The following is a 27,631-nucleotide window of genomic DNA, read 5'->3' as shown; positions in this document are numbered from 1 at the left end:
GGTCTTCTCACAACACACCTCTATTTCTTTGGAATACAATTCTTTTGGAATATTATTTTAGGACTAATATCTGCTCTGTTTGTGTTACATTAATGAATGTGGACATTATTTAATAAGTTTGGTGATATTCACTGCTTGTAAAAAATGTTTTTTCCTTTGTTAAATACTAAGGTTAATTTCAACATTTAATGCGGCTCACTTAGGGATATTAGCGCTGCTACCTTTGTTATTATTAGTAGTAAAGTCCACTTTGTGATTTTTTTTTATTTTATTGCAGTCAAATTAGAGATATTCACATGATGCAGCCGGTGACATCACCGATGCATGTGTTCTGAAGGTCCGGCATACTGTGCGGGAACTTCAGAGCACCTTGCTGGAACCGAGGGCGTGACGTCATCGGGCCCATTCACACAGCCAGAATCTGCGAACCCAGAAGGAAGACTGGGGGAAGATGGAAGCCCTGGCAGCGGTAACAGCATGCCACTGGAGGGCTTTGTTCTAATGTTAGTATTTCATAATGTGCTAGTATGCGATGCATTCAAGCACATTATACAATAGGCTTACAGGAGAAAAGTTTTTTTCTTCTTTTTTTACTGGAGCAATTTACAACCACTTAAAGCATTTGGGTAGGTATTCATTCCATTGGCCAGAATATTTATTTTTTCTGGCCATTGGAATAAATGAACACTTGAGCACTAAACAAGCTTAGAGTTTTGTTGTGTCTATAATTTTTCTGCCATAAACTCCTATATGTGCAAGGACACATAGGCCTTTAGAAGCAGTAAAAATGCCACTATTATTTTTTTTTAAACACCCTGTGTGCATGAGGCCTAAATGATAAAATGAAAAACCTGCCATGTGTGTACTCGGATGCACAACATTATTTTCTCTCCCTTGTCAAAACTACAAGGAAGGGTAAGTCAGTGTTACCCAGATACAGCTGTCCTTGGTGCTCATACACATCGCTGATTGCCCATGTCACACTTCCATCCGGATCATGAAAACTGTCCACTATTTCCCCGTTCTGGTTCACTTCCAGGAACAAGCCGTGTTTTTTCAGCAGAAAGCTGTACGCTGCCAGTGGTGTCACCTACAAATTTCCATGAACAGCGGTATTAAATGGAGAATATGATTTAGAGGTTCCCGCTATTCCACAGTCCATCCTGTGTGCGGTTCAGCAAATCAAAGTTAATTATGTAGATATAGGTAATATCTTAGCAGCATGTTGTGTTTCTTTTTTCTAAAGGTAAAAATTATGTCTCATTTAAGAACGATTGTTTGTCACCCATTAGAAAACAAAATAATTCTTGTATACATTGTTGCCACAAATTTTCAGAACGCTTTTTCAATGAAGCGCTTGGCCTGATTTTTGTAAGTGTGCTTCTGGGTATGGCAAAATCCCAAGTCCCCCTCCCTATGTGTATTTTCTTGCATTAAGCTTCAGTGTCCATTTTAGGTTATCCATCCTACAGACTTGCGTTCCACATTATCCTAATGCCCCTGTCTCTGTCTGCTCTTTTATAATTTTGGGGGGAAACTAAAGTCACTGTAAATGTTTTTTTTTTTTTTAGATACAGTTTCTCACAAAAGTGAGCACACCCCTCACATTTTTGTAAATATTATATCTTTTCATGTGACAACACTGAAGAAATGACACTTTGCTACAATGTAAAGTAGTGAGTGTACAGCTTGTATAACAGTATAAATTTGCTGTGCTCTCAATATAACTCAACACACAGCCATTAATGTCTAAACCGCTGGCAACAAAAGTGAGTACTGCATCTCCTTCGATAGCAATCGATGCAATTTTTAATATTTCTGAGCAGCAGCTATTTGTGCACCTAAAAATGCACATAACATGCCAATTTTTATTTCTGAATTTGGACTGTGAGGTCAGAGTAACACAAGTTAAAACTTTATCCATACCTTGACAATGAATCTCTTTAGTGCAGGGTAGGGCGCAATTGCATCCAGAAATGGCGGGAAGAATCCAGGAAATCGTGTTGTTGTCAAGCCAACTCTATATGTACCCATACTAGAGATCCGGATGTTATCTGGGTAGCCTGGCAGATTGTCCACAAAAACCTCTTTTATACCCACTTTACTGCCAGATAACCAATAGCTGTGTGGACAAAACAATGAAAGAATGCATCATGACAGGCTGTGTAAAGAAGAGAATGCACTTTGCAGGAAAAAAGAAAAGAAAAGTTGTTTCTTGGTAAAGGATTTACTGAAACATTATGTAAGCAATGCTGCTCTTTGTGATAGCAGAAAAACAGCCTCTCATTACGTTTAACATTAGGCAGTATTTTATATATTCAAAGCGGTTATGAATTGAAAATACATTCAGATTCTTCCTTTTAATTATAGCAATCACTAGAGAAATGACAGATGGCCCCTGATGCTAATTTCCTAAAGTCAATACATAATGTCATACAATATAAGCCAAGGCCAGTAACAGGTCACAACATACCGCAAGATCCTGGCGATGCTGGTCTCCGCTATTAATAAATAGTCTTCCTCTGGTGATAAGGCCAACCCATTAGCCATATACAGGTCTTCCAGCAACGTCTTTGCCTCTTTCTTCACTATATCATAACATATGAGTCTTCCACAGTGATTTGTTTCTAATACCTAAATTATTGCACAATGAGAGTAGAAAGAAAATCATACAACTACTATGAAAAAAGTGCTATGGCAATTGTGTTATTCTTGGAGTGGCCTCTTTTAAATTTAGCAAATGGAAAGCCACTAAATGTATACTAATACAATAAGTGATTTTCATCTGTTTGCATGCAGCACCAGCAAATACGCTTCGATTGAAAAGCCTTTTGTCATGTTCTGTTCTAACAATGACCCGTTTCCTTGAGACAAAATTATCACTCAGGCTAGGTTTACACTATATACAAGTGCAGGACTGCATGTAATCACACACTTTCCTGCACCCACAGCACAAATGTGCTGCTATTAGCAGAGACATGGGGGGTGCCATTAATTCCTAATGGCAGCCCAAGCACTAGAAACTGCAGTGTGGTTTCCCAAGCTAGGAACCACATTGTGCTATGCAGTTGCCCTGTGGCTGGAAAAATTGCAGGAACACTTTCCCTGTATTTCCGTAGACACAGCAGCCCTCTCAATTCAATAGGCTACTGTGCCTGTGTGTAAAACCAGCATGGTGTGTCTAGCCTCGGGGTTCCTGCAAGGCACAAACATGCAGGCTTGTAGGATACTGTTGCCTTATGAGTTTATGTGAAATCTCCATTAACAGCTTTAAAATATTGTAATTATGAATATATTTCATTTAGCTTGTATCTATGGAGGGCGTGCAACATAGCTTCAAAGACAGACAATTCGGTGCCTAAGCTTAGGTATACAAACAATGGGACCCAAATCTCATTGTTCTACACATACTCACTTCAAAGGATCCCATGTTTGAATATGCAATGAGGGGCCGTGGCCAGTCCATCGTGTATACTTAATTTTCCTGAAAATGTCATCTACTTTCCTGCTCAAAATAGTCTGGGACAAGGATTTGCATTAAAGGGGGCTGACTCAGGCAAAGTATAGGGATTGGAGATGTAGCCAGTCCTAAACTAGGAATAGGGAAGTCCACCAATCAGAGCCACGCCTTGCCAACCAATGAGGCATCAGAATGTAATGATATACACAGACAAGATGGGAGTGAAAAACACACTATGGGGGAGCAGTCGCGTGAATGGAACCTCTATGGGAATGGTAAATATGGGGAATCTCTGGTCTTGAGTCTTTTATGTCCTACTGTTTGTAGAATAATGTTGTAAGGAATATACTCTGTATTCCTTCTTGTAATCCATGATTTTTACCCTTTCCCTGTACAAATAGATTGTATTAGTCTAAGCCAAGGATAGGCAATTAGTGGACCTCCAGCTGTTGCAGAACTACAAGTCCCATGATGCATAGCAAGACTGACAGCCACAAGCATGACACCCAGAGGTAGAGGCATGATGGGACTTGTAGTTTTGCAACAGCTGGAGGTCCGCTAATTGCATATCCCTGGTCTAGGCCTATTTTACTATACCAATAAATATTTGTTATTGTGTTAAAACTTTCACACATGGTCAAAGAACTCTCATTTAACCCAGATCATATCTGAGAGATATTAAATATCAAATACAATAAACGTGTAACAATACACACTTGATTATAATCGGTGTTGGAGATAAAGTGGATTGTTTCAGTAATCGGAACATTTATAATCATCCAACTTCCACTCTGTTACTGCTGTGTTACTATGGGTCACCGTTTTGCCTCATTGCTTATACCAGATACTGCTCACTCACAGTGGACTGGGGTAGGAGATGACAATAAAGGTGAACTAACCCTTTAGTCTTTAAGTGCCAAAAAATCCCTATAGATAAAGCTTTCTCAGTCCATTTATATACAGTCCTCCATTTTGTATAACAATGCCATATTTTTTTAAGCCGCTTACTCCGTTGTCCTTCCCCCTCCATACTGGAGATGGCAGGATATACGGAGTGTTAAATGCACAGCCCTGGCAACTCACTAACAAGCACATGACTTTGTTCCCTACCCATGCAAGCATAGTTTCCTTTCTTACGCTCTTGCTGAACACTGAGCTTCAAGAAAGGGTTGACTGAGCATGCGTGGGTAGGGAACAAAGACGAGTACTTATTCCTAAGTTGCCAGGGCTATGCATCCAATGCACCATATGTCCAGCCATCTGCAGGGCAGAAAGGGGAGTTTAATGGAATAAGCAGCTTAAAAAGTAAGCATTCTTTTTTACAAAACAGAGGGCAGCGTATTAATGTACAGAGGAAGCTGTAATACATAGAGATTTGGGCTATTCTCATTGGAGGTGAACTAACATTTTAAACCTATTTTGGCTGACACTCTTTCCACAGATCAACTGCATTCCCAAACTAATTATGGGATTTTCATCTGTAAGGCTCGATTCACACGAATGCGTTTTTTTGATGCTTTTTGCATTTTGCAGAAATGCAGGGAATTTTTTTTTTAACATAAGTTCCTATGGAACACGTTCACATCAATGCATTTTTGTGCCTCTGCATTTTTGGAAAGGGTTGGGGACCTTTTTTCATGCAAAATGCAGCATTTTGAATGTAATAGACTTCAATGGGCCTGCATCCAAAACGCAAGTACTGCGTTTTTACAGCGATTTTTTTTTGGTGACTATGGTCCCAGCTGCCTTGAGATCATTGACAAGATTCTCCCATGTAGTTCTGGGTTGCTTCCTCACCATTTTCATAATCATTGAAACTCCACGAGGTGAGATCTGCATGGAGCCCCAGACTGAGGGAGACTGACAGTTATTTTATGTTTCTTACATTTGGAAATAATCACACCAATTGTTGTCACCCTCTTACCAAGCTGCTTGGCGATGGTCTTGTAGCCCATTCCAGCCTTGTGTAGGTCTACAATCTTGTCCCTGACATCCTTGGACAGCTCTTTGGTCTTGGCCATGGTGGAGAGAATGTAATCTCAATTGATTGAATGCTTCGGTGGACAGGTGTCTTTTATACAGGTAACAAGCTGAGATTAGGAGCACTCCCTTTAAGAGGGTGCTCTAATCTCAGCTCGTTACCTCTATAGAAGGAACCCGAGAGCCAGAACTCTTGCTGATTGATAGGGGATCAAATACTTATTTCACTCATTAAAATGCAAAGCAAATTATAACTTTTTCTAAATGAGTTTTTTCTGGATATTTTTGTTGTTGTTCTGTCTCTCACTGTTAAAATAAACCTACCATTAAAATTATAGATTGATCATTTCTTTTTCAGTGGGCAAACGTACAAATTCAGCAGGGGATCAAATTTTTCTCTACCTACTTCTCCTAATTAAGAAGTATGGCTAAAGCTCTTTTGACAATACTTCTCCTGTGGGTCACAAGAGTGCACTTAGTTCTGCACTCCTGTGACCCAAATTCAGCTGACAGCGGGCTAAAGTCAGCTGGTCCAGGCTCTGCAGGGAGCTTGATAATAATGTCGGGATCCGCCCAGATGCCTGGCCAGCAGGTGGCTCAGCCTCTCAGAGCCTGAGCCAGCCACTCACATCCCCTCTACAGTTTGGTGCTCCAATGAGCACAGAGCCATGACTGACTGTCTACCACCAGCTTAGAGTCTGAGAACTGAGCAATCAGCGGTCTTTGATCGCTCAATTCTCGGCGTAGAGATGGCAGGGGACAGCTACAGCATCGGAATATAGCTCCAGCCATCTAGGTTAGTATGACGGTTAGTTTTTTCGAAAAGCCACACTTTTTCTCATTTAACAAACTAACAGAAAAGGCAAAACTCATAAAGATGAGCTGGATGCCTCAGATTCTTTATCTCTTCCATGACCCTTATGTTGACCAAACACTGGTTCAAAATGACAGATCATTTTTTTCTGGTAAAAGTGGCAAACTAGAATTACTTTAGAACACTATTTTGGAATATTCACTATACAACCATGGGATACGATCTTGCAAAACACATTCCTGGATTCACCAGGCCCCAGTGGCTCAGTTGTTGTCGGTGCTCCCTCCTCTCCCCTGCAGCAGTCGCTTTCTGACACAGGGAGAATTGGGTGAGGGGATGTTAAGAATAGTAAGATTTACTTGACAATTCAAAGTAAATTGGCAACAAAGATACTTTGCAGATGTCAGCACTAAAAAGGTCATCTTACCTCATATTTGTGATGTCGTCTACCCCATTTGCTGCTCGAGTCTGTAAAAAATATAGTGCCATTTTGGGACAATGCAAGTCCATTCAAAAATTTGAATGGTATTCCATCCACCCCTGCAAAGATTTGTGTATTACTTTAAAGAATTCAGTTTTTTGTACATAATAAATCTGACAAAGCTGCCCACATCCTCAAAATCATTTTTATTTTTTCCTAATAAGTGCATGCTGCAGTCACAATAAACATCTTGTACAAATATTAAAATAAGTAAACTCCTGACTGGTATATATCCATGCACAGTTACTGTACCTGCACTCCAGTCTGTTTTTTCAGTTTCTCTGCCTAGTTACCTTCTTTGTTAGAGATAAGATGTTCTTTTTCTCCAGTCTGCGGATGCACCCTGAACAATCCAAAATAGGAATCAGCTACAATTAGATATCCATTGCTGTCTAATCGTACTCCATGTGGACGTCCACACACTGGCTCATACTCAGGAATGCCTGCAAAGAAAAGAAACATTTGCACTTAGTCTCAAGTACTGGTATTCTAATTATGAGTGATATGAAAGAAGATATTCTTCAACCAACAGTTGGCCCCCTCTTTTAAATGCGTATCCTGGCTACACTCTGATCATCACCAGAAATATCATGACCAGAAAAGTAGCAGGGTTTCTTTTTTTATTTTGTAAGAAGCAGTGCTTCCAAGAACCAAGTTATGTAAAAAAAAACACAAAAACAAAAAAAATGCTATCCAGGAAGCACTGCAATCGTGCTAAAATGATTTTTTTAATTTACTTCTAATCTAACTTAGGTCTAAAGTAGGGAACAGAAGGGCATGCTGAAACCAAGTAGTTTTAACCCCTTCTGCTAAGGGGTTCTTTTATTGAGGGGTTTACCACACATGGGTTTTGGGCAAAGGGGTGCAATCACAGATCCAGCGAAGACTGATAGGTAACGAGGTCACAGGCAGTAACAGGGACCCAAAGCAGTACTCTGGAACAGTAAGGTTAAATCCAGAGTTACAGTGAAAGCAGTCTGAGCTAGGGTTAATTTGAAGGAGCCACAGGCAACAATACAGAATATAAGGGGATATTTCCAGGGGGGACACAGGGCACAGCAGGACCAACAGCAACACGATACAACAAGGATAGTATCAGAATCTTCTAGGTCACAGGAGGGAGAAGCACAGCAGAATGGTCTCATGTGGCTTGGCCTCAGCTCAGGGTCCATGCAGGTAGCACATGGCAGGAGGGGAACACAGAAGGAAGGTCTTGTGTGGCCTGACCTCAACTCAGGGTCTACACAGGTAGCACATTATAGAACTGAAACAGCATGAAGGTATTTAAAGGGCAGCAGATCACAGGGTCCTTGTGTGGCCTGGCCTCAATCAGGGTCCTTGAAGGTAACACATTGCGGGGGGGGGGGACAAAACAGGAGGGTCTTGTGTGGCCTAGCCCCACAGGCGGTACTCGTAAAGTAGAAGAATCACCAGGGTACAGCTCTTGTGTACCCAGCCACTGCTCAGAGTGCCCTAAGGCAGCAAGTTCGCAGGGCAGCAGGGTGGATCTGGGTACAGGAGGCTTCCTGGTCTAGGGAGATAGAGGGGTCATCCTATGCACCTGCCCGCAGGCCCCCAGACATCAGCATTGCAGAAGAGAATGGGAATCAGGGAGCCGCAGGAGGATAATAACAGGCTCCTGGGGTTGATGAAACCTGGCTCTCTAATTAGGCAAATAAGGTGGTCGCCTAAGGTCTCGCATTTACAGCGGCCTCTCGATCGCCTAATTTAAGAGCCGCCTCTGCTGACAACAATGCCGCATTAAGCTCTGGCCAGCAGCAGGTTAACATTGCCTGTGAGCTCCACGACCAGGCAGTGGAGAGAGGGGACGAAGCATGGCTGTGTCTTCAGGAGGAGGCGGGGCCAGCTCTGTGTTGTCCGGGGGAGGAGATTCTAGCAGCCGGAGCAAAATGTTAGCACAATTCCCGCTGCACCGGGGACACAGATCGCACCTCCCCCAGCCATCCCCCCCATAACTGGAGTGCTCAGTGGAGTCCTGCAACACCCGGAGGAGGCATCTGGCATGCAGTGGCGAGGAGTGAAAGATGAAAAGGAAGGTACAGCAAAGGAGGCCTCATGAGTGCTGTACCGAAATAGAGAGCGCTGACACCAGCACCGAGATAGAGAGCTCTGACACCAGCACCAAGATAGAGGGTTCTGACACCAGCACCGAGATAGAGAGAGATTTAAAGATCTTAAAGGGGTTGTAAACCCTCATGTTTTTTCACCTTAATGCATCCTATGCATTAGGGTGAAAAAAACACCTGGCATTCACCGGCCCCCCAGCCCTCCCATTTTACTTAACTGAGCCCCTTCATCTCTTCGGCGGGGACGCGCTGTCCCTTTCTCCACAGGGTCCAGGCTCTTGATTGGATAGATTGATAGCAGTGCAGCCATTGGCTCCCGCTGCTGTCAATCAAATCCAATGACGCGGGGGGCGGGGCCGAGTCCAGCATTTGCATCTATGGATGCAAATGCTGGATTCGGGAGTGCGCCCGAAAGGTAACCCCCTCGGGAAAGCGCTTCTCCTAGGGGGTTATCTGATGCAGGGAGGAGCCGTGAGAGCCGCAGGGGGACCCCAGAAGAGGATGTTTGAGGCCACTCTGTGCAAAACAAGCTGCACAGTGGAGGTAAGTATGACATATTTGTTATTTTCTTTAAAAAAAAAAACACGATCCTTTACAATCACTTTAATATATGTAATTTATACTGTTCATTTTTTTTTTATTTCTTAAATTAATTTTTCCCATTATGGGCGTTAGGGGGGCCTTGTGTCTAGGTTTTGCCTAAGGCCTCACAAAGCCTAGAGCCGCCTCTGAGTGCAGGTCCACACAGGAAAGGTCATTACAGCATAGGAAGAATGCAGAAAGCTCAGGGTCGAAGATCACAGAGCCCATAGGGGGCCTGTATGGCCTGGCGCAGCCCAGATCAACAAAGGCAGCAACATCATCCAGAAGAACATGGGAGAAGGTCACATGGTCCTGGGGACTCTGGCCACAGCCACACAGGCAGCATCATGTTCCAGAAGGGAGCAGGGAGGCCGAGTACCCTGCCCCCCCCCCCCCCACACACACACTTAAATATTTAATGTTTGGTGTTGAGTTGCTCAGGAAACTAGCTCCTCCCATTTCTACCACAACAAGAGTGTAGGCGCTGCACCGTGCCAATCAGGGAGGCAGGATCTACAACCTGTATGTGATAACGTCACATTCAGGTCACAGTTAGGGTTGCCACCTGTCCGGGATTCACCCAGTCTGGGTTTTGAATCATGTGTCCATTATTATTTAAACAGGAATGTGTCTCAGAACGGGGCTTGACAGGAGGGTGAGGGGACACTATGTGCGCCGCATTACTATTCTCTTTGGAGTGCCCAAAGGTGTCCCAGGTCTGTTACAATCCTATAGTGTGAACTAAAACAAAAAATGTTTAAGTGTTCGGGTTTGGCTTGAAGAAAAAAATGGCAAACCTAGCCACAGTAGGGGGAGGAAAGACAGCCTTACATACAGGTAGAGTGGTGGGATCTATGTGTGGGCGCAAGAGCCACAGAATAGCGGTGGGCTGTATCTTCTCTTCCCACAAGTATGTCGTGTGGGTGCTTGTAGATGTGCAGGAAGCTGGGGAACAGCGTACCACCTCCCATTAAAAAATATGTGCTGCAGCACTTAATTATAAGTCCATCTGCATTTTCAGTTCTCTTGTAGTTCCCCTGCAAAGCCTTTCAAATACCTATTGAGCCGGTCAGTGAAGTTCACTTGAACAACATCCTGTGATGGAATGTAGAGGATAGTGTTCCGCTGCAGGCACATCGTCCGACTCAAGGTGCTGGCTCCCAGAGATCGCTGGCCAGTCCACGGATTCCACCCACAAATTCACAGAGACATGTAGACACAGACTCATTTATTCATTCATAATTATTGTGTGTTGATATATTAATACAAAGAGCCTTGCTACAGCAATAATATATGTATCTGGGGCATGGCCCGGCCAGAGCCCAAGCTGAGGTTGCCATTCACTACCATACCTTGGGATGATATGGTTGTGCGGCCACAGGGACATCTTCCTTCATACTGAGATATGTATTTGGGTTGATGCACTTGATAAAATGAAGTTATCAGTGAAGTCTGGCATTTTCCAAAATATCTGTTAATAATGTGTCTTTGTTAGTAATGAGCCTGTGTCTAATACATGTCACTGTGCATCGGTATAATGCTTGATTTTAAGAATCATCCACCTAGCTAGTTGATTGGTCTTATTGGTCACAGGTGATCCTCATCCTATGAGTAAGCTCTGGATGGATTAAAACACATTACTCCTCTGTGAGCCAAGTGGAAGAGTTTACATATTGGAGACTTCAATAAACTCGAATAAGGCTTTTTAACAGTGAACATCCTGGTGTGGCAACGATGCTGCACTGATCCTGAATTCAGAGTAGAGCTGTCACCCTCATGTAGGCTGTGCCTGCCTGTTTAACAGAGCAAATGTTGTAGGCAGCATGGTTATTGTCATTGCTGATTCAGCACCTGGCCACAACTAGACCTGCCCACTGCTTTCTGGATTTCTCTGCTGCCCAAACCATACCAATGTGAACTGCAATGCCTGGAAAAAGAGCATGTAATACACAAATGAAATGAGAAAGGATCTGACTCAGTCAGGGAGGTAAAGGAAATTTTAGGTTTTTTTACTTTATGAGGCATGTACTGTATATTACATAGTAAATGGCCTTGGGATTTTACTTCCTTGCAGACATCATCATCAAGTGTTTCCCAATCCTACTGGTTGACGCATTCTGTTGGCACATCATTTATTTGCTGTGCAGCTTTTCTTGTGGCTCAATGTGTGCGGTTGAGGATGCCGCAGACTCAAAAAGCAACCAGTGGACACATGCCCACATTAGGCTGCAAATTAAATAAGATACCAGCATTTATGGTGAATTGAATAGAGGGAGAGCCAAGAAAGCAAAATGAAAGCACATATAATAAGAGCCACAAAGCAGGTAAGCTGTGTCTTGTGAATCGGTTTACATGTTTGACTACAGGTACCAGCACAACACCTGATGCATCTTATTCCTTTCTTCTGTGGTAGAATCTGCTGGGCCATTCTAAATGGACAAAGCCCTGGCACATCCAATAAGTGCCTCCACTCTATACCTGTTAGTAGCTTTTTTTGATTACAACAAACGTAAAGCCTAGTGCGCAAAAACCACACTCTTTAACAGACACGGGAAGCTGCCAACATACAGGAGTGTACTCACAAAACCCAAGGCAAATCTATATTAAATATGTGGCGCTACCTCATGTGAAATATGATGACAGATAAAAAGGTGTACTAAAAATGATCCAAAATCAAATAGAATGGACTGAAAAAATCTACAAAATAACATATAGAGACAAAATGATATAACAATGACATAAATATATGCGCAATAATGATAAATACCAGGAACTCACTACAAAAAGTGCATAGGTGCATAAAATGAACAATAAGATCATAGAATATTCAGATCAATAACGATAACATAAATAAATGTGCAAAGCCATACATAATAGCGTGACCTCATTAGTAAAAGTGCATAGTGCATAAATGCCAAACATAAATTAAAAATCACAAAAAGGCTTCATCCAATGGATGAAGCCTTTTTGTGATTTTTAATTTATGTTTGGCATTCATGTACTTTTACTAATGTGGTCACGCTATTATGTATGGCTTTGCACATTTATTTATGTTATCGTTATTGATCTGAATATTCTACGATCTTATTGTGCATTTTATGCACCTATGCACTTTTTGTAGTGAGGTCCTGGTATTTATCATTATTGTGCATATATTTATGTCATTGTTATATCATTTTGTTTCTATATGTTATATTGTGGATTTTTTCAGTCCATTCTATTTGATTTTTGATCATTTTTAGTACACATTTTTTTCTGTCATATTTCACATGAGGTAGCGCCACATATATTTTTTTGATTAGCGACAGAGTATTTTTTAAGACATAGAAGTGTACAAAAAAGTTGCTTGGATAACTCACCACAACCCGACACATTCTTCCCCATCTGGGTTATGAGTTGTAAGTGTTCTCCACGAATCTGCCACAACTTTCCATCCACAGTGCCAGTGTAAAGGTTACCTAAAGAATTGCACATTCCGGTGACCATCACAAAACTACAAAGACTGTGTTGGGTTTCCCTCTACTGTGTAGGAGGTTTTGGGATCATTATCAGATAAAAATAATGGTCAGATGTTTTAACTCTTTATCCTGCATAGGAGCTACCATTCACCACAAAAATGACAATACTGGGGTCAAAGAGATACTCCCCTGTGTGCCAGGTATGAGGCAGAACTGGCACTTTGATACATATGCTTTAGAACTGCCCTAAATTATTCTGATCTTGGAGGAACATCATTGCTACTATTAATGATGTTTTTCAAGCAAACCTGGTTGCTGATCTTAAAATTGGCATTTTGTATTTAATTTTGATGAAGACAACTATATTCCCTACACCCATACAATTACTTGGCTGTTATTTATTAGTTGAAAACTAAAAACCCAAAAATGGGTATATCCCATTCCTCCTATCTTATCCCACATTCCTCTTCCCCCCGACTTCTCTGTCAAGAGCAATGGCAAAACCATCCACCCGTCCCCACATGTCAGGGTACTAGGTGTTATCCTGGATTCTGAACTCTCCTTTCAGCCCCACATCCAATCACTTTCCAAAGCTTGCCGCCTCAACCTCCGCAACATCTCTAAACTACGTCCCTTTCTAACCAATGAAACCACAAAGCTCCTGATTCACTCCCTGGTTATCTCTCGCCTTGACTACTGCAACTCACTCCTCATTGGCTTACCTTTAAACAGACTATCCCCCCTTCAGTCCATCATGAATGCTGCTGCCAGACTCATCCACCTTACAAACCGCTCAGTGTCTGCTACCCCTCTCTGCCAATCCCTCCATTGGCTACCACTCGCCCAACGAATTAAATTCAAAATACTAACAATAAGTTACAAAGCCATCCACAACTGTGCCCCCAGCTACATCACTAACCTAGTCTCAAAATACCAACCTAAACGCCATCTCCGTTCCTCCCAAGACCTCCTGCTCTCTAGCTCCCTCATCACCTCCTCCCATATCCGCCTCCAGGACTTCTCCCGAGCCTCGCCCATCCTCTGGAATTCCCTACCCCAATCTGTCAGACTGTCTCCAACTTTATCCACTTTTAGGCGATCCCTGAAAACTTTCCTCTTCAGAGAAGCCTATCCTGCATCCATCTAACAACTGCACTATTTTCTCCATTAGCTCATCCCCCACAGCTATTACCCTTTTGTATCACTTGACCCTCCCTCCTAGATTGTAAGCTCTAATGAGCAGGGCCCTCTGATTCCTCCTGTATTGAATTGTATTGTACTTGTACTGTCAGACCCTAATGTTGTAAAGCGCTGCGTAAACTGTCGGCGCTATATAAATCCTGAATAATAATAATAATAATAATAATCATCTTAATAAGAGAACACATTTTATTAATATTGTCCAAAGTAAGAAAAAAAAAAAAAAAACATACATACCAGCATAGAGGGTGTCACAATACATTTACAAAATATTGGGAGAGGCGGCTGTAGACCCTAAGCCCAGTGTATGTACAGCTAATCCTACCTAGATTTTGGAGCTGGAGAGACAGGCTATGTGCTACTCAAGTAAAAGTCACATGACCATCGAGATAGAATACACACTTAGACATTTGTGGGTTCAGTTTTTCTAAAATGCCAATGTGGAGAGGGGGTGTGTGCCCTTCCTCCAATCAGCTGTCTCCCAGTGTAAGCCAAGAACACACAACTACAGCTGAATGAAGAAGTGAAAATTCAAACCCGATGTGAGAATTCTAAAGAATGTAGAAAGGGAAAGACAGCAGATATACAAGTAAAACTTGTGTAGGGAGATTTGTTTCATCCCTGTGTATCATCTGAGGCTGTTCACTTCACTGAGTATAGGAGAGGGTTTACATCCACTTTAACAGTTATTTGTTAAAGCTGAACTCCAAGAATTATATTTCTGAATACTTACATTGTGCCAGCATCGCTCAATGGAAGTATCCATATCTGAAGTCTGGTGGGCCACTGGGGACACTGTAAATCACTGTAGTAACTACATACAGAGAGAACTGTGATCTTTTGGGTTCTGTGAGAATGGCTTCCCTCTACTGAACACAGTTCACTCAGCTCCTCTACCATTCACAGAACGCCTTTTATTTACTTTTTCAATGAATATTAGACCTTCTTTGATTGTATGAGGTGGAGAGACGGGAACATTATGTTCAGCGTGCACAGAACCCAGAAGATCATGGCTCCTACTGTATCTAGTAAGGACTACTGCAGTGATTTACAGCTTCCCCAGTGACCCTCTAGATATCAGTTATGAATATTTACATGTAGTCAAGCTGGCCCAACATAGATGTGCAAAAAATATGATTCCTGGAGTTCAGTTTTAACGTCTTGTATTTCTGTATAGAGAAGGGGTTGCTTGGCAATATTTAAGAACAAGAATCTCAAATCTCATTTTTTAATCTATAGTATTAAATAAAGTGGATAGGCTAGGCTTAAAGCAGAACTACTGCCAAACAGCTAAAAGCACTGGTTAAATTATTATATATATATATATATATATATATATATATATATATATATATATATATATATATATATAAATGTGCATTTTTATCCACCATGGGATTTGCATTTAACAAACCTACCACACTGGACAGCCAAGAATCAGACACATTTTTCATGGTACAGGAATTCAGCTCTCTTTTTTTTCCTTTTAATTCTAATATATTATTTATAATTTTCAACAAGGACAGGTAGGAGATGAGGTGCTCAACAAATCCAATGACATAATACAATATGTAAGTTGACAGATCCAGCGCACCTCGATAAACACACCTAGTTACTAATACTTAAAACAGTAAAATCTTAGGCTATAGTTAGTAAAGCCAAAAGAGTACATGCCTATGGTTCTGTGCCTACAAGCTCAAGAAACATAAATGCAGCCTTTTCTGCTATCAGTTTTTGCCAGTCTGCATCCCAAAGTGCAAGAACATGTGTTGAGTCATTTATCAAATCATAATACAAATAATTTTGTTTATGTTCTTCTACCTTCATGATCACTAGTAAATGATTCCGGACCCTTCAGTTGTCCATAGAAGAGCCTCTTTCCTTGATGGATCCTTCGATTAATAGCCAATGGTCCAACCAAAGGTGGAGGTTTATCAAACCTAGAAATGTAAACACATGAAATAATGAACATGACTAGCCCTAAATGCTAACTCCATCAAAATGTTATCATTGGAGCAGAGGTAGGTGAGCACAGCTGCAAACTACATCAACCTCAGAGATCTAGCTGCTGCTTGAAAATCTGTGTGCTGAAGCAGTTCTTGAACCAGAGTTAGAATCTCTCTACCACAAGATGCTGAGTTGTTGGCCTTGGTAAAATGTTCAACCAAGGCCTTCAACTGTCTGTATGGAAAATTAAAGCGACAAAGAGGGGAATTTACTAAGACCGGATACATGGCAAGCAGCTTCTAACTTTCAATTTCAAATATTGACAAGCTGAAGATGGAAACCGACTGGTTACTATGCACAGCTGCTCCAGATTGTGTGCTACAGTTTTAGTCAATTTCCCCCAGAGGTGAAAGCATTTTACCTAATAAGCACACCCAACCTGCCTTTCTTCACTAAAAATAGGGCAGATTTGTGAACTGTTCTTAATTACAACCGCTCCTATAACTGCCTCATACATACTGTGGCAGGGCATTGTACCACAACACCAATAAAATAGTTAAAAAAGAAATTAAAAATGCAACTGAAAGAAAAAACAGAATTTTTGTACTCACCATAAAATCCTTTTCTCTGGGTTAATTGATAGACACAGCCATGGGCGTAGCATAAGGGGTTGCAGAGGTCACAATCGCAACCCCGCCCCTATCTCCAGGGGGGCCCTGCACTCTCCCTGTCATATTATCATATCCTCCACAAAGTCCAACTCTGATCTGCCCTAGGGCCCCACAGCCACGCTCCAGTACTGGGCTTTCACTTTGCCTTCCACAGTCCACACCCTTCCGTTCTCATTGGCTGGGGAGAAGCTGCGAGCCATTTCCTGAATGAAGAGGAGCACGGGGTGAGAACAGCCCAGGATGTGAAAGTGTGCTGTGTCACATGGCTTTGCCCCCCAGATCTAAGTTGCGCCCTCCCCCGAAGGCCCCTGACTGCCCCTTCGCCCTGGATGCTATGCCCGAATGCTGAGCTCCTTTCCCATTACAGCACTCTATACTGCTCCTCCTCTGCGGGGCTGCAGTCACATTCCATACAACACAGCCAGTCAGCCACGATCTACACAGGGTGTATCTGTCTACTGCAACTACACTGCCGTTCCGACCAGAGAATTTTACAGGTCAGAAGGACAACATAAAAGCCAGATACACCCTGTTAAGGCTGACAGACTGTGTGCAAAGGAACGCGATTTCAGCCCTGTGTAGTGCGTGGGGGGTAGGGGTTGAGGAACTGTATAGTGCTGGGATGGGAAAGGAGTTCTGCCAAGTGACCTGCCAGGGGTACCTGTCCTCTGATGTGAGGAGGAACTCTGAAAACTCAAACTCTTTTTTTGTTTACAAACTATTTTTATTGCGTACAAAAAAACATTGGTACAAAAAAGTGATATATGTCAAGAGAAATGCATTACATGAGATTTACAAGTAAGGAAGATTATGCTAAAGTATACAGTAGTTGATAGATGTACTTTGTTATAGTTGACCAACATGTTAACAGTAATATCCTTGAATACCATAAACAACTTATATTTTTCAATGATCTCTGATGCAAAGTATTATTATTCAGGGTTTAAGAAGTGTTTAGAATGATTGAACCAGGGGCCCCATTTTTTTATCATATAAATGATTTGTATTATGTAAGGTGCGAAATATTTTCTCCATGAGATTAATATTGTTAATTCTAATTTTCAAATGGACTAGAGGTACCAATGGGGATTTCCAATGGTATGCTATCAGCCAGTGTATTGCAACACATATTGTGTGGAAACTCAAACTCTTAAACCACTTTGAGTATCTTGGCATGCAGTGGGTGTATCTGCATGCACGGTGGAAGTGGTGGGGAGGGGCCCAGGTCAACTTTTGCATCGGGGCCCACAAGCTTCAAGCTACGCATCTGGACACAGCTCTTCCTCATAACGGATGGGTTTGATGTCACAACTTTCAGGAGCAAGACGCTAAGTGTAACTGAATTAAAAGCATGCTTGAGTTGCATCCCCCTGGAGATGGCCAAACTGCCATCTGCAACATAGGATTCAGTTAGTAACTATCAGTACCAGGACAATAACACAGAGACGAACAAAAAGAGACTGTGCGGGTTCTGTGTCCTTCAATGAAATCATAAAAGGGTTTTATGGTGAGTACAAAATTCCCATTTTCTCTTTTGTTTATTGAAAGAACACAGCTCTTCATAATGGATGGGACATCCCAAAGCAGTGCCAGAAAGAAGAAAAGTGGGCCCAAAAACCAAGACAACCAAATAAAGCAAAACTCTCCAACAAGCTGGCATCCGCTAATGCAGCTACAACAACATTTGAGAGCTTCCTATAAACATGAACCACCAGGTAGCTGCCTGCAACCCTGAACAACAGAAGCAGAGCAAAACACCCAGGACGTACTAAACGCCCAGGTAGAACTTGCAGTATCAAGGAAGGGAACTTCCCGTTCGGACAGGGCATAGGCCCGGATAACCACATGATGAATCCATCTAGGAATAGCTGAAGATGAAAACAGCTTGGCCTTGTCAGGCCCATCAGGGATGAGAAAAAAGGAAGACACAGTTCCGAGTAAAAGCTGTAGTCAAAAGGCAGAAGACAAAAACAGCCCTAGCCAGATCCAAGCTATGGAGAGCCATAGCTCTAAAGGACGCAAGGCAGGTAAGACATAACTTTGCTTAGATGAAAGCCGACACCACACTGCAAAAAAAGATACATCCTAGGGCGAAGCACCACCTGTCCCTGTACACAACCAAAAAGGATGCACACCGGAGAGCCATTAACCCACACACTGAAGGACATAAAGGATGGCATTGGTCACCAAGAAAAAAAACACTTAAAGCGGAGTTCCACCCAGAATTACATAAAAAAAAATTAAAAATTTTTTTTTAAATAATCTGTTCTTTTACACTATATTAAAACATCCATGTCATTTAACATATTGCTGCTCAATTCCCGTTTTTATAAAATGACTGTTTATTTTTGCTCTGCAGAGCGCTTCCATCTCTACTGTGGGCACATGTGAAGCCCACTAGCAGTCTCTTCCGGGATATAGTGATGCTGTATGCCTGGCATGCACCTCTTGATCTTTTGACCCGGTGTCCTGTCAGAAAGCCACTACCCATCAGACTATGCAACCGAAGTGATGTTGCGTCGCAGCCATCTTGGTACACCCGCACTCATCCGCAGTAAGCCTAGCGTTAGAAGTCGGCAAGCGGACATCTTTATATACCCATCGGAGTCTTGCTTTTCACAGTTATTTTTAACAGTAAACTCAGCTTATATAGTGAAATACAGTATAATATATATTTATTTTATTTATTTTTTTTGTTAATTGTTAAAAATAATTGAAAAGCAAAACTCCGGTGGGTGTATAAAGATGTCCGCTTTCTGACTTCTAACTCTAGGCTTACTGCGGATGAGTGCGGGTGTACCAAGATGGTCGCGACGCAACGTCACTTCGGTTGCATATTCTGATGGGTATCGGCTTAACACCGGCGATGCCTGTTGTCTCCTGGGAATTGATTACACACATATCCCAGGAAACACTGCAAAGCCGGAAATGACGCGCGCGTCCGCAGCCGAGGAGAAGGAGGAAGAAGAAGTACTATGAAGAAATACAGCAGTAAGTGTTTTTTTTTTTTTTTTTTCAATGATATGCCAAATTGCAATGAATGCACTCTTTACTGCTGGGTGGTGAAAAGTTAACAATGTGGGTGGAACTCCACTTTAACCTAAAAGATGAGAGGGGAATATCTCAGATATAGTTCAAATGCAGGTGTTTGCCAGGCTGACCAAACAAGATGTAGGCGGCCACGGATGCAAGGTAGGCACAGAGGAGAAACTACCCCTGTGACCTCCAAAAAAAGGAACGGACCAGGGAAAAGGACTCCAAGGAACACCGAAAAAGAAATGGCCAAGGGTGAAAAGAAAAAACCCGGCTCTTCACAGCACTAAGGTCAAACACGATGATTCATGCCCCCAGAAGGCAGGCCAGGATACAGGCAACCAAGAACTTGCAGGGAGAACCCCCATAGACTTACAGTAAGCAAAATAAGCCAACCAGGTGTGGTGAGAGATAAAAAACGGGGAGTGGGCAGCCATGCTCTAGACAACAAATGGAAGGACTGCTGGAGACAGGCCCTAATCCTGCAGCACTGGGTCTTAACAGCCAAGTTGGTAAATCCATCAACTGCGGAGCAACGTGGAAAACCAGATCTAAAAAGAAAGGATCTTGGCAGAGCAGAAGGTGTCACGCAGTGACAATGACCAACCGATAGAGGATCATGAATCAAGCCCTCTGAGGTCATACCATAGCCAACAGGAGAAGCGAAATCCTCTCCCACTCTAAACATTGTAGCAACCGAGGAAGAAGCCTCAGGGGATAAAGAACATATATCAAGGAGTACTCGTGACCCTGAGCAACTGGAGCATCCACTGCATCTGTCCTTGCTCTGGCCATGACATTGGAAATCTACCAATGTCATGGCCAGGAGATAGACGTTCAGGGTGCCCCAACACCGACAATATCTGGTGATTAAGACAGTCCACTAGCCATTAGTCCATCCCCAGAATTTGAACCACTGATAGGGCCACACAAGAAGTACCGGCTAATGGAGAATATGAGACACTGCCAGGGCCACAGTCCAGCTTGCGCCCAGTTCCAATTGTACCCTGATCGGGTAACCCTTGAGGAGAGACGACTAGTGGGAGAGAGATAAGTTGGCCGAAGTGCTAGGATGCTGACAGGAAGACCAGTCTTCCCAGAGACCAAAGGCCTAGAATGGATCAAAGATCCAGCACAACTCCACAACCATATGGACAGACGTCTAAGTTGATGATCCCCCAATTGAGGTGCAGAAGGGAGTTCCCGGCCAAATGAAGCACCAAATGAGACCAAAGCCACTAAGCTAGGAAGCCTTGTGAGGGAAGAGCCTTTTTGGACAGAAACTCACTTTATCTGGAGAGACCTGAATATTTAAGTGTGTAAGAAACCGCTTAGAAGAAAGTCACCATGAAGCCCAAAAAAAAAAAAAAAGAAAAAAAAAAGGATGCAAGGAAGAGAAAGAAAACTCAGGCCACAGGGCTGTCTAGAAGGAAATCCAGATCCAACAAGTTCTCAAATGAGAGGGACAGAACACACGCCAAGACGGATGCAGACAGTGCTCGTAGAAGCAGGTTGTCCAGATAACCCATGGGGACCAGAAGTTTGGAGAAGACTCGTGGTGCTGTTGTACATCCCAGGGAAGGGCTATGAACTGGTAGTGTAGCTCTTCCACCACAAAAAAAATAAATAAATAAAAAATGGTGCAGCAAATGGGGATGTAGATGTGAACATCCTCAAAACCTATAGAGGCTAGAAGACTCATGGATGTAAAGAAGCTACCACTGAGCATACCCACTACATGTGAGACCAGCGCACTGCAAGGCGTTCAAGTTCCAGCCACAGAACACATCTCCCCACCTTAGGCAGAGATGAGGGCGCACCTTCATTTGGAAGGCCGCTGTGGAGGCCTTGGGCTGCCTAACACGTTTTGCCCCGGAGGAGGAGGAGGGCCTGGAACAGTCGACCCTGGCCTCAAAAAGGATGTTTGTGTGCGGAGAAGGAGGGTCACACTTGTGGCATGTGTCATTCTTTTGAGCTTGCGGTAGAAGTGCAGCTGGTATTCTTGATAATTTGTCCAAAGATGCACCCAAATAGGCATCTCCCCACAACTGCATCTTTGTAAGTACGTTAGGGAGTATGGCCTGCAGACTGCATGGAAGCTAGAGAAGACACCATAAAAACCACAGCAGAAAAACCTACAGATGGATCATTTGTCTAGAGTGCAAGGTTTCTTGTTACACAAATGATGAAGACACTGAACCAGTTGATCCACAAAGCCATATGATCAAAGTCTAACACCAGGGCTAAAGCAAGGACCAGGCGGATCAGGGCACCAAGGGCCACGTACATAAAATGCATTGTACCTGTCGGTGGGGTCTCAAAGGAGGGAGCATCTTCAGAAGACAAGGTGTTAGCTGCAAATGTCCTAGAGATGGAAGGAAGGGGAGAGGACCCCCTTTTGATAAAAGCTCCCTCATGCATACTTCTACGATGCCCCTGAAGGAAGCAGCCTTAAGGGATTGTGGCTCCCATAAAACCAATGCATAGCCAGGACTGCAGGCATCTTGCAAAGTAGCAATGGAACTATAGCATCAGCTGCAAGAAAATCATGCTGATAGAGGAGGCTATAGGAACAGTGTACAGTTGCGGAGATGGACAACCCCGCGGTGGGAAAGGTTGCTAAAAATGAGGGCTGCTGCCGTACTACCATGTTTAGAGTTCCGGGGCAGATTCAGTGAAAGATTTCCCACATCTTCCGGTTAGCCATGTCCCTGCCACAAGCCACTCCTGCTGGGGGGAGGGAAATAATCACCCCGCATCTAGGAGAACCGTACTCAGTGGGAGCCACACAAGGGCAAACACCCATACTTAAAATGATGGCTGCTGGTAGCCACTGTCGCTGGCTGGAGGAGGAGAACCACCCATGGCAGGAAAACTACAAAAGGACAAATGCCCACATTTAAAACGGTGGCTGGGGGAACACTAAACTGTCTACTCACGACCACTTAGGGGCCGTGTTGTACAATAGCCACTATGGCAGAGCGCTTGGCCTGGCATTCCTGTGGCTGGCAGGATGCATGTAGATATGGAAGCTGTCTGCCACAAATGCAGCACAACGTGTACAGCCTATGGCACCCCCCCAGCCTGCTCCAACCCCCACAGGCCTGGAACAGTGCAGAAGGGCAAAAAAAAATGGCGCTGTGGCCCCTGTCCCTCAGGCACTGTTAACTCTCCCTGTAAGGGAGAATACAGCCTCATAGAAGTGAGCACAGCCCTGACACAGAATTTAACAGTTACAGTGCCAGCCCCTAGGAAGTCCTCAAAATCCCCAAAAAGGGAAACTGTGGGGCAAGATCACCCAGACCAAAGGAATACTTACAATGTAAACCAATGCGCCTTACCCCAATCAGGAATATAATCATGGTCCCGAGGGCAAACCTGGAGCATTTAGTTCTTCAACAAAGAAATCTCCAGTTGGAGGGACCAAACACCTCTGATCCTATATGATCTTGGTGGCATTGGCTGATATGCGGTGCCACAACAGAAGAACCTGGTCTAACCGTCACACACATTTACCGAGTAGTGAGTCCCTGCCAGCCGCTTTGCTGAGCAGAGCAATCGCAACTGATCCCCCTATACCAGGGATATGCAATTAGCGGACCTCCAGCTGTTGCAGAACTACAAGTCCCATGAGGCATAGCAAGACTCTGACAGCCACAAGCATGTCACCCAGAGGCAGAATCATGATGGGACTTGTAGTTTTGCAACAGCTGGAGGTCCGCTAATTGCATATCCCTACCCTATACTGTGGATGGCATGAACTTGCTGGTGAGGCTAGGAAGACTACCCGGATCTATGATACTTGACCTGTCACCCAGCACCACAAATGATCCAAGAAACTATAATCTTCCTCGAGAAGAACAAAAATCCATCAACAGGAACAAAAAACTGAAAAAAAAAAAAAAACCCAAGAAGAGAGAAAATTTGCATCCTTCTCTTGAGGACGCAGGAAAGAACTGAATCTTGTGTTGCAGCCCCTTAGACATGCTTTTAGATTAGCTGCACCTATTGTTCTGGAGCTGTGTCCTACAATGAATAAAAGTGGAAAGACACTTGCTTGTGTTTTTGTTCTACTAATTTTTTTTTAGCTTTATTCAGAATTTACACACCACTCAAGCCTCTGCACTGCAGCTGTATTGTAAATAGGACACAGTGAAAACAATTGTTTTCTATGTGCTCTTGCGGTGACTGGTGTTGGTCAGGTGCAGAAAAACGTCAGTTGCTGCACATAGTGTGAATGGGTCCTATCATTAAATGTGAGATATAATCATAAGTGGGGTAGATAGTGGATAAATGACATACAACCAATGCCTTGTTGGAGGCAGATGCCACCTGACCCCTTCTTTACCACTGGATGCTGGTGCTACTGTAACAACCAGCGATGCTCTCTGGTTTGAACACTCTGTCCTCGGTGCTGTCCCTTACTGTGACTCCATGAGTGTCACCAGAGGCAGCCTCCTCAATTGACCTTATGAGCGGCAGTGCCCTGTATACAGGCAAATAAATAAGACAAAATAATTCATCATAGATCTTGAGACAGCTTAGGACTTACATGAATGGTTCTGGATCTATTGGAGATGGCAACAGGTATATTCCAACAACGACTGCAAGAAGAGCAGCAGAAAAGCCCCATTTAAGATACCTATAATAAAAAATAGCCAGTGAAAATAGTAAAAAATGACATTAAAAACTTACCAGTGATCCAGAAAACTACTGTATTTATTGGTGTATAACACTCACTTTTTCACCATGAAAATTGGGTGCAAATAGCGTGTGCGTGTTATACGCCACTACTTCAATTTTAGCTGCCTCGGAGGGGACAGGGAGGGGGGCGGGATGAGCGCTGTCAGATTACATACAGTGAGAAACTCCTGTTTACTTGGTGGCCTCTGTAATAGGAAGTCCCATCTCCTGGGCCGCCATTGGACCACTGTTCTGTCTATCATAGGAGATTCTCACTGTATGTAATCTGTCGGCGCTCATCCCACCCCCCCTCCCTGTCCCCTCTAGACTGCAGATGGGCATCGATCAGGCTGCACTGATGGCAATGGTGAGGCTGCTGCACTGATGTGGACTGTTGAGGCTGCATTGATGGCACTTGTGAGGCTGCAGATGGGCATTGATCAGGCTGCATTGAAGGCAATGGTGAGGCTGCAGATGGGCACTGACCCTTATTTTGCTTCAAAGTTCCTTATTTAAAATTTAAGTTTTTTTCCTGAAACTTCCCTCTGAAAATGAATGTGCGTGTTATACGCCGATAAATACGGTACTCATATATTGTACAGGAAATAAAATGTGCCCGTAATCTACAGAAAAGGTTTATTTTTTATCTTCTCTGACGAAATCTGGTGCAAGTATAGGCTGCTGCCAGGTTTTACCTTCCCACTACAGTATCTAGGCAAAGTACTGTCCTCAGGTACATGCATGCAGACTTCTGATCCCAGTACTATGATACAAGTAGTAGTCCCCACATAAATGTATGGGCTGACCAATTTCATTCAAAAAAGAAGCCTGCTGCAGGCATTGTGTAAAGGATAGCATTTCCAGCAAAAGAAGAAGTGTTTCCAGATAAGGAGGAAGCATTTCCAACAAAAGGAGTCAACATTCCCAGCTAAGAAGGAAGCGTTTTCAGCAAAGGAGGAAGCATTCCCCGCTACAGATTAATTGTTTCCAGCAAATGATAAAGCCATTCCAGTTAGGAGAAAGTGTTTCCAGTGGAAAGGATGACTCCGAGATTGATTACACATGTGCCAAAGAATGCTGCTCCTCTGAAAAGTGATTCATGCTCAGATCATTTTACAGAGGCATTTGTCAGGTGGTGAGGAGGAGATATGGTACCTCCCCAATGCCTGTTTTAACCCCCTAAATGCCACACTACCACGTTGCAACCATGTACATCGCACGTAATTGTGGGTGTGTTGCAGCGTGGGCCATTCATTTGAATAGTTCGCACTTGGCTGGTGCCAAACGCAACAGGGAATTTAATTCCCGCCACGGCACGTGTACACCCCTGCGCCCGCTGCCTTTGCAGCTTAAGGCGGCGGTGGCACCAAAAAGGGGAAGTTCCACTTATTTACATCCCCCTCTTCCTCTGCCATATTTGACAAAGAACCAGCAAAGATTCTTCACTACAAGCTCCAGCATCTTGACTAAGGTAAACCAGCAGCGTCACAGCCGGTTTCGCACTGCGCATACGCGAGCTATGCTGCACTTTGTGAATGATCCCGCAGTCCTATGATGTTTCCCAGAAGGCTGCGGGGGAAGGAGAGGGGGCAAACTTGCGCTCAGATTGCTGCGACAATCCGAGCGCAGTATCGTCAGTATACCCAGTGATGGGAGATGTGCTGTATGTGTGTATGATCAGTATCTCTGCTCTCTCTCTCCTTCACATAGCAATGGGGTTGATTTACTAAAACTGGAGAGTGCCAAATCTGATGCAGCTCTGCATGGTAGCCAGTCGGCTTCTAACTTCAGCTTGTTCACGTTTTGACAGTAAAACCTGGAAGCTGATTGGTTTTTATGCAGAGCTCCACCAGATTTGGCACTCTCCAGTTTTAGTAAATCAACCCCAATGTGTAATGATACTGAGTCTGCTGCAACCATTCCTCAGCGTGTGAGAAATACAGACTGCCAGCACTTGTAATAAAATTCCCAACAATTTCCAGCCATGCTCATATGTCCCATGTATGAGGAGGGCTGTAAACTATACATTCCATACACTCCTCTCCCTCTAAAACACACAGCCTTCCTTCCTTATCCCTCATATTTCCTATTGTCACAGCGAGGCAGTGTACACCACAGCTACCTACCTAGAACTAAACCGCCCCCCCCGACCCAGCTTACATGTCTTGTCGGTGTATGAGGAGTCCTGTGAGGGAGTGATGGGATCTGGCTCTGTATGAAGAGGAGCTGAGGAGGGAGGAGTGAGCGGGGTCATCCACAGGACACGGCCTACGCCATCACCTGCCTGCTGCAGCCTGACTGACTGTGTACTCTTCCTGCACTACATATAGGGGATGGACAGCGCCTTAGGGAGGCTAATAAAGAGATGTATAAATACAGGGGACTGATAACCCCATAGGAGACTGATAAACATAATACAAAGATAAATAACCCCATAGGAGACTGATAAACATAATACAAAGATAAATAACCCCATAGGAGACTGATAAACATAATACAAAGATAAATAACTCCATAGGAGACTGATAAACATAATACAAAGATAAATAACCCCATAGGAGACTGATAAACATAATACAAAGATAAATAACCCCATAGGAGACTGATAAACATAATACAAAGATATAGAACCCCATAGGAGCCTGATAAACATAATACAAAGATATAGAACCCCATAGGAGACTGATAAACATAATACAAAGATAAATAACTCCATAGGAGCCTGATAAACATAATACAAAGATAAATAACTCCATAGGAGCCTGATAAACATAATACAAAGATATAGAACCCCATAGGAGACTGATAAACATAATACAAAGATAAATAACTCCATAGGAGCCTGATAAACATAATACAAAGATAAATAACTCCATAGGAGACTGATAAACATAATACAAAGATATAGAACCCCATAGGAGACTGATAAACATAATACAAAGATAAATAACTCCATAGGAGCCTGATAAACATAATACAAAGATAAATAACTCCATAGGAGACTGATAAACATAATACAAAGATAAATAACTCCATAGGAGCCTGATAAACATAATACAAAGATATAGAACCCCATAGGAGACTGATAAACATAATACAAAGATATATAATGCCATAGGAGACTGATAAACATAATAAAGAGACTTAGGTCAATTTCACACTGAGGCGTTTTAAAATAGCGCCTGTAAAGCACCTCTCCTGTCACTCAAGTGTGAAATCCTGAGATTTCCTGTCA

General features: G+C 43.1%; 1 protein-coding gene across 1 annotated transcript; it reads right to left on the bottom strand.

Annotated features, from left to right (window-relative positions):
• Positions 1-229: 229 nt before the first annotated feature.
• Positions 230-26,627, bottom strand: LOC141132090 (adipocyte plasma membrane-associated protein-like). The gene is made up of 9 exons (XM_073620119.1): positions 26,557-26,627; positions 24,266-24,355; positions 15,884-16,002; positions 12,764-12,862; positions 7,029-7,178; positions 6,682-6,794; positions 2,474-2,634; positions 1,927-2,122; positions 230-1,090 (listed from the first exon to the last, which is right to left on the bottom strand). Coding segments are annotated over exons 1-9 (1,140 nt in total). The 5' UTR covers positions 26,559-26,627; the 3' UTR covers positions 230-880.
• Positions 26,628-27,631: the final 1,004 nt, after the last annotated feature.

Source organism: Aquarana catesbeiana, linkage group LG03 (genome assembly GCF_042186555.1).
Source record: "Aquarana catesbeiana isolate 2022-GZ linkage group LG03, ASM4218655v1, whole genome shotgun sequence".
NCBI lineage: Eukaryota > Metazoa > Chordata > Amphibia > Anura > Ranidae > Aquarana > Aquarana catesbeiana.
Note: the sequence above shows the minus strand (reverse complement) of the source record. Positions and strands in the feature narration are given on the sequence as shown.

What these genes read in the sequence shown, in the direction of transcription:
- LOC141132090 (XM_073620119.1), bottom strand. An exon ending in ATAGATCCAGAACCATTCAT is followed by an intron (nt 16,003 to 24,265) that starts GTAAGTCCTAAG and finishes TTACATTTCTAG; the next exon opens with GTTTGATAAACCTCCACCTT. An exon ending in TAAAGAGATTCATTGTCAAG is followed by an intron (nt 1,091 to 1,926) that starts GTATGGATAAAG and finishes GGAAATTTGTAG; the next exon opens with GTGACACCACTGGCAGCGTA.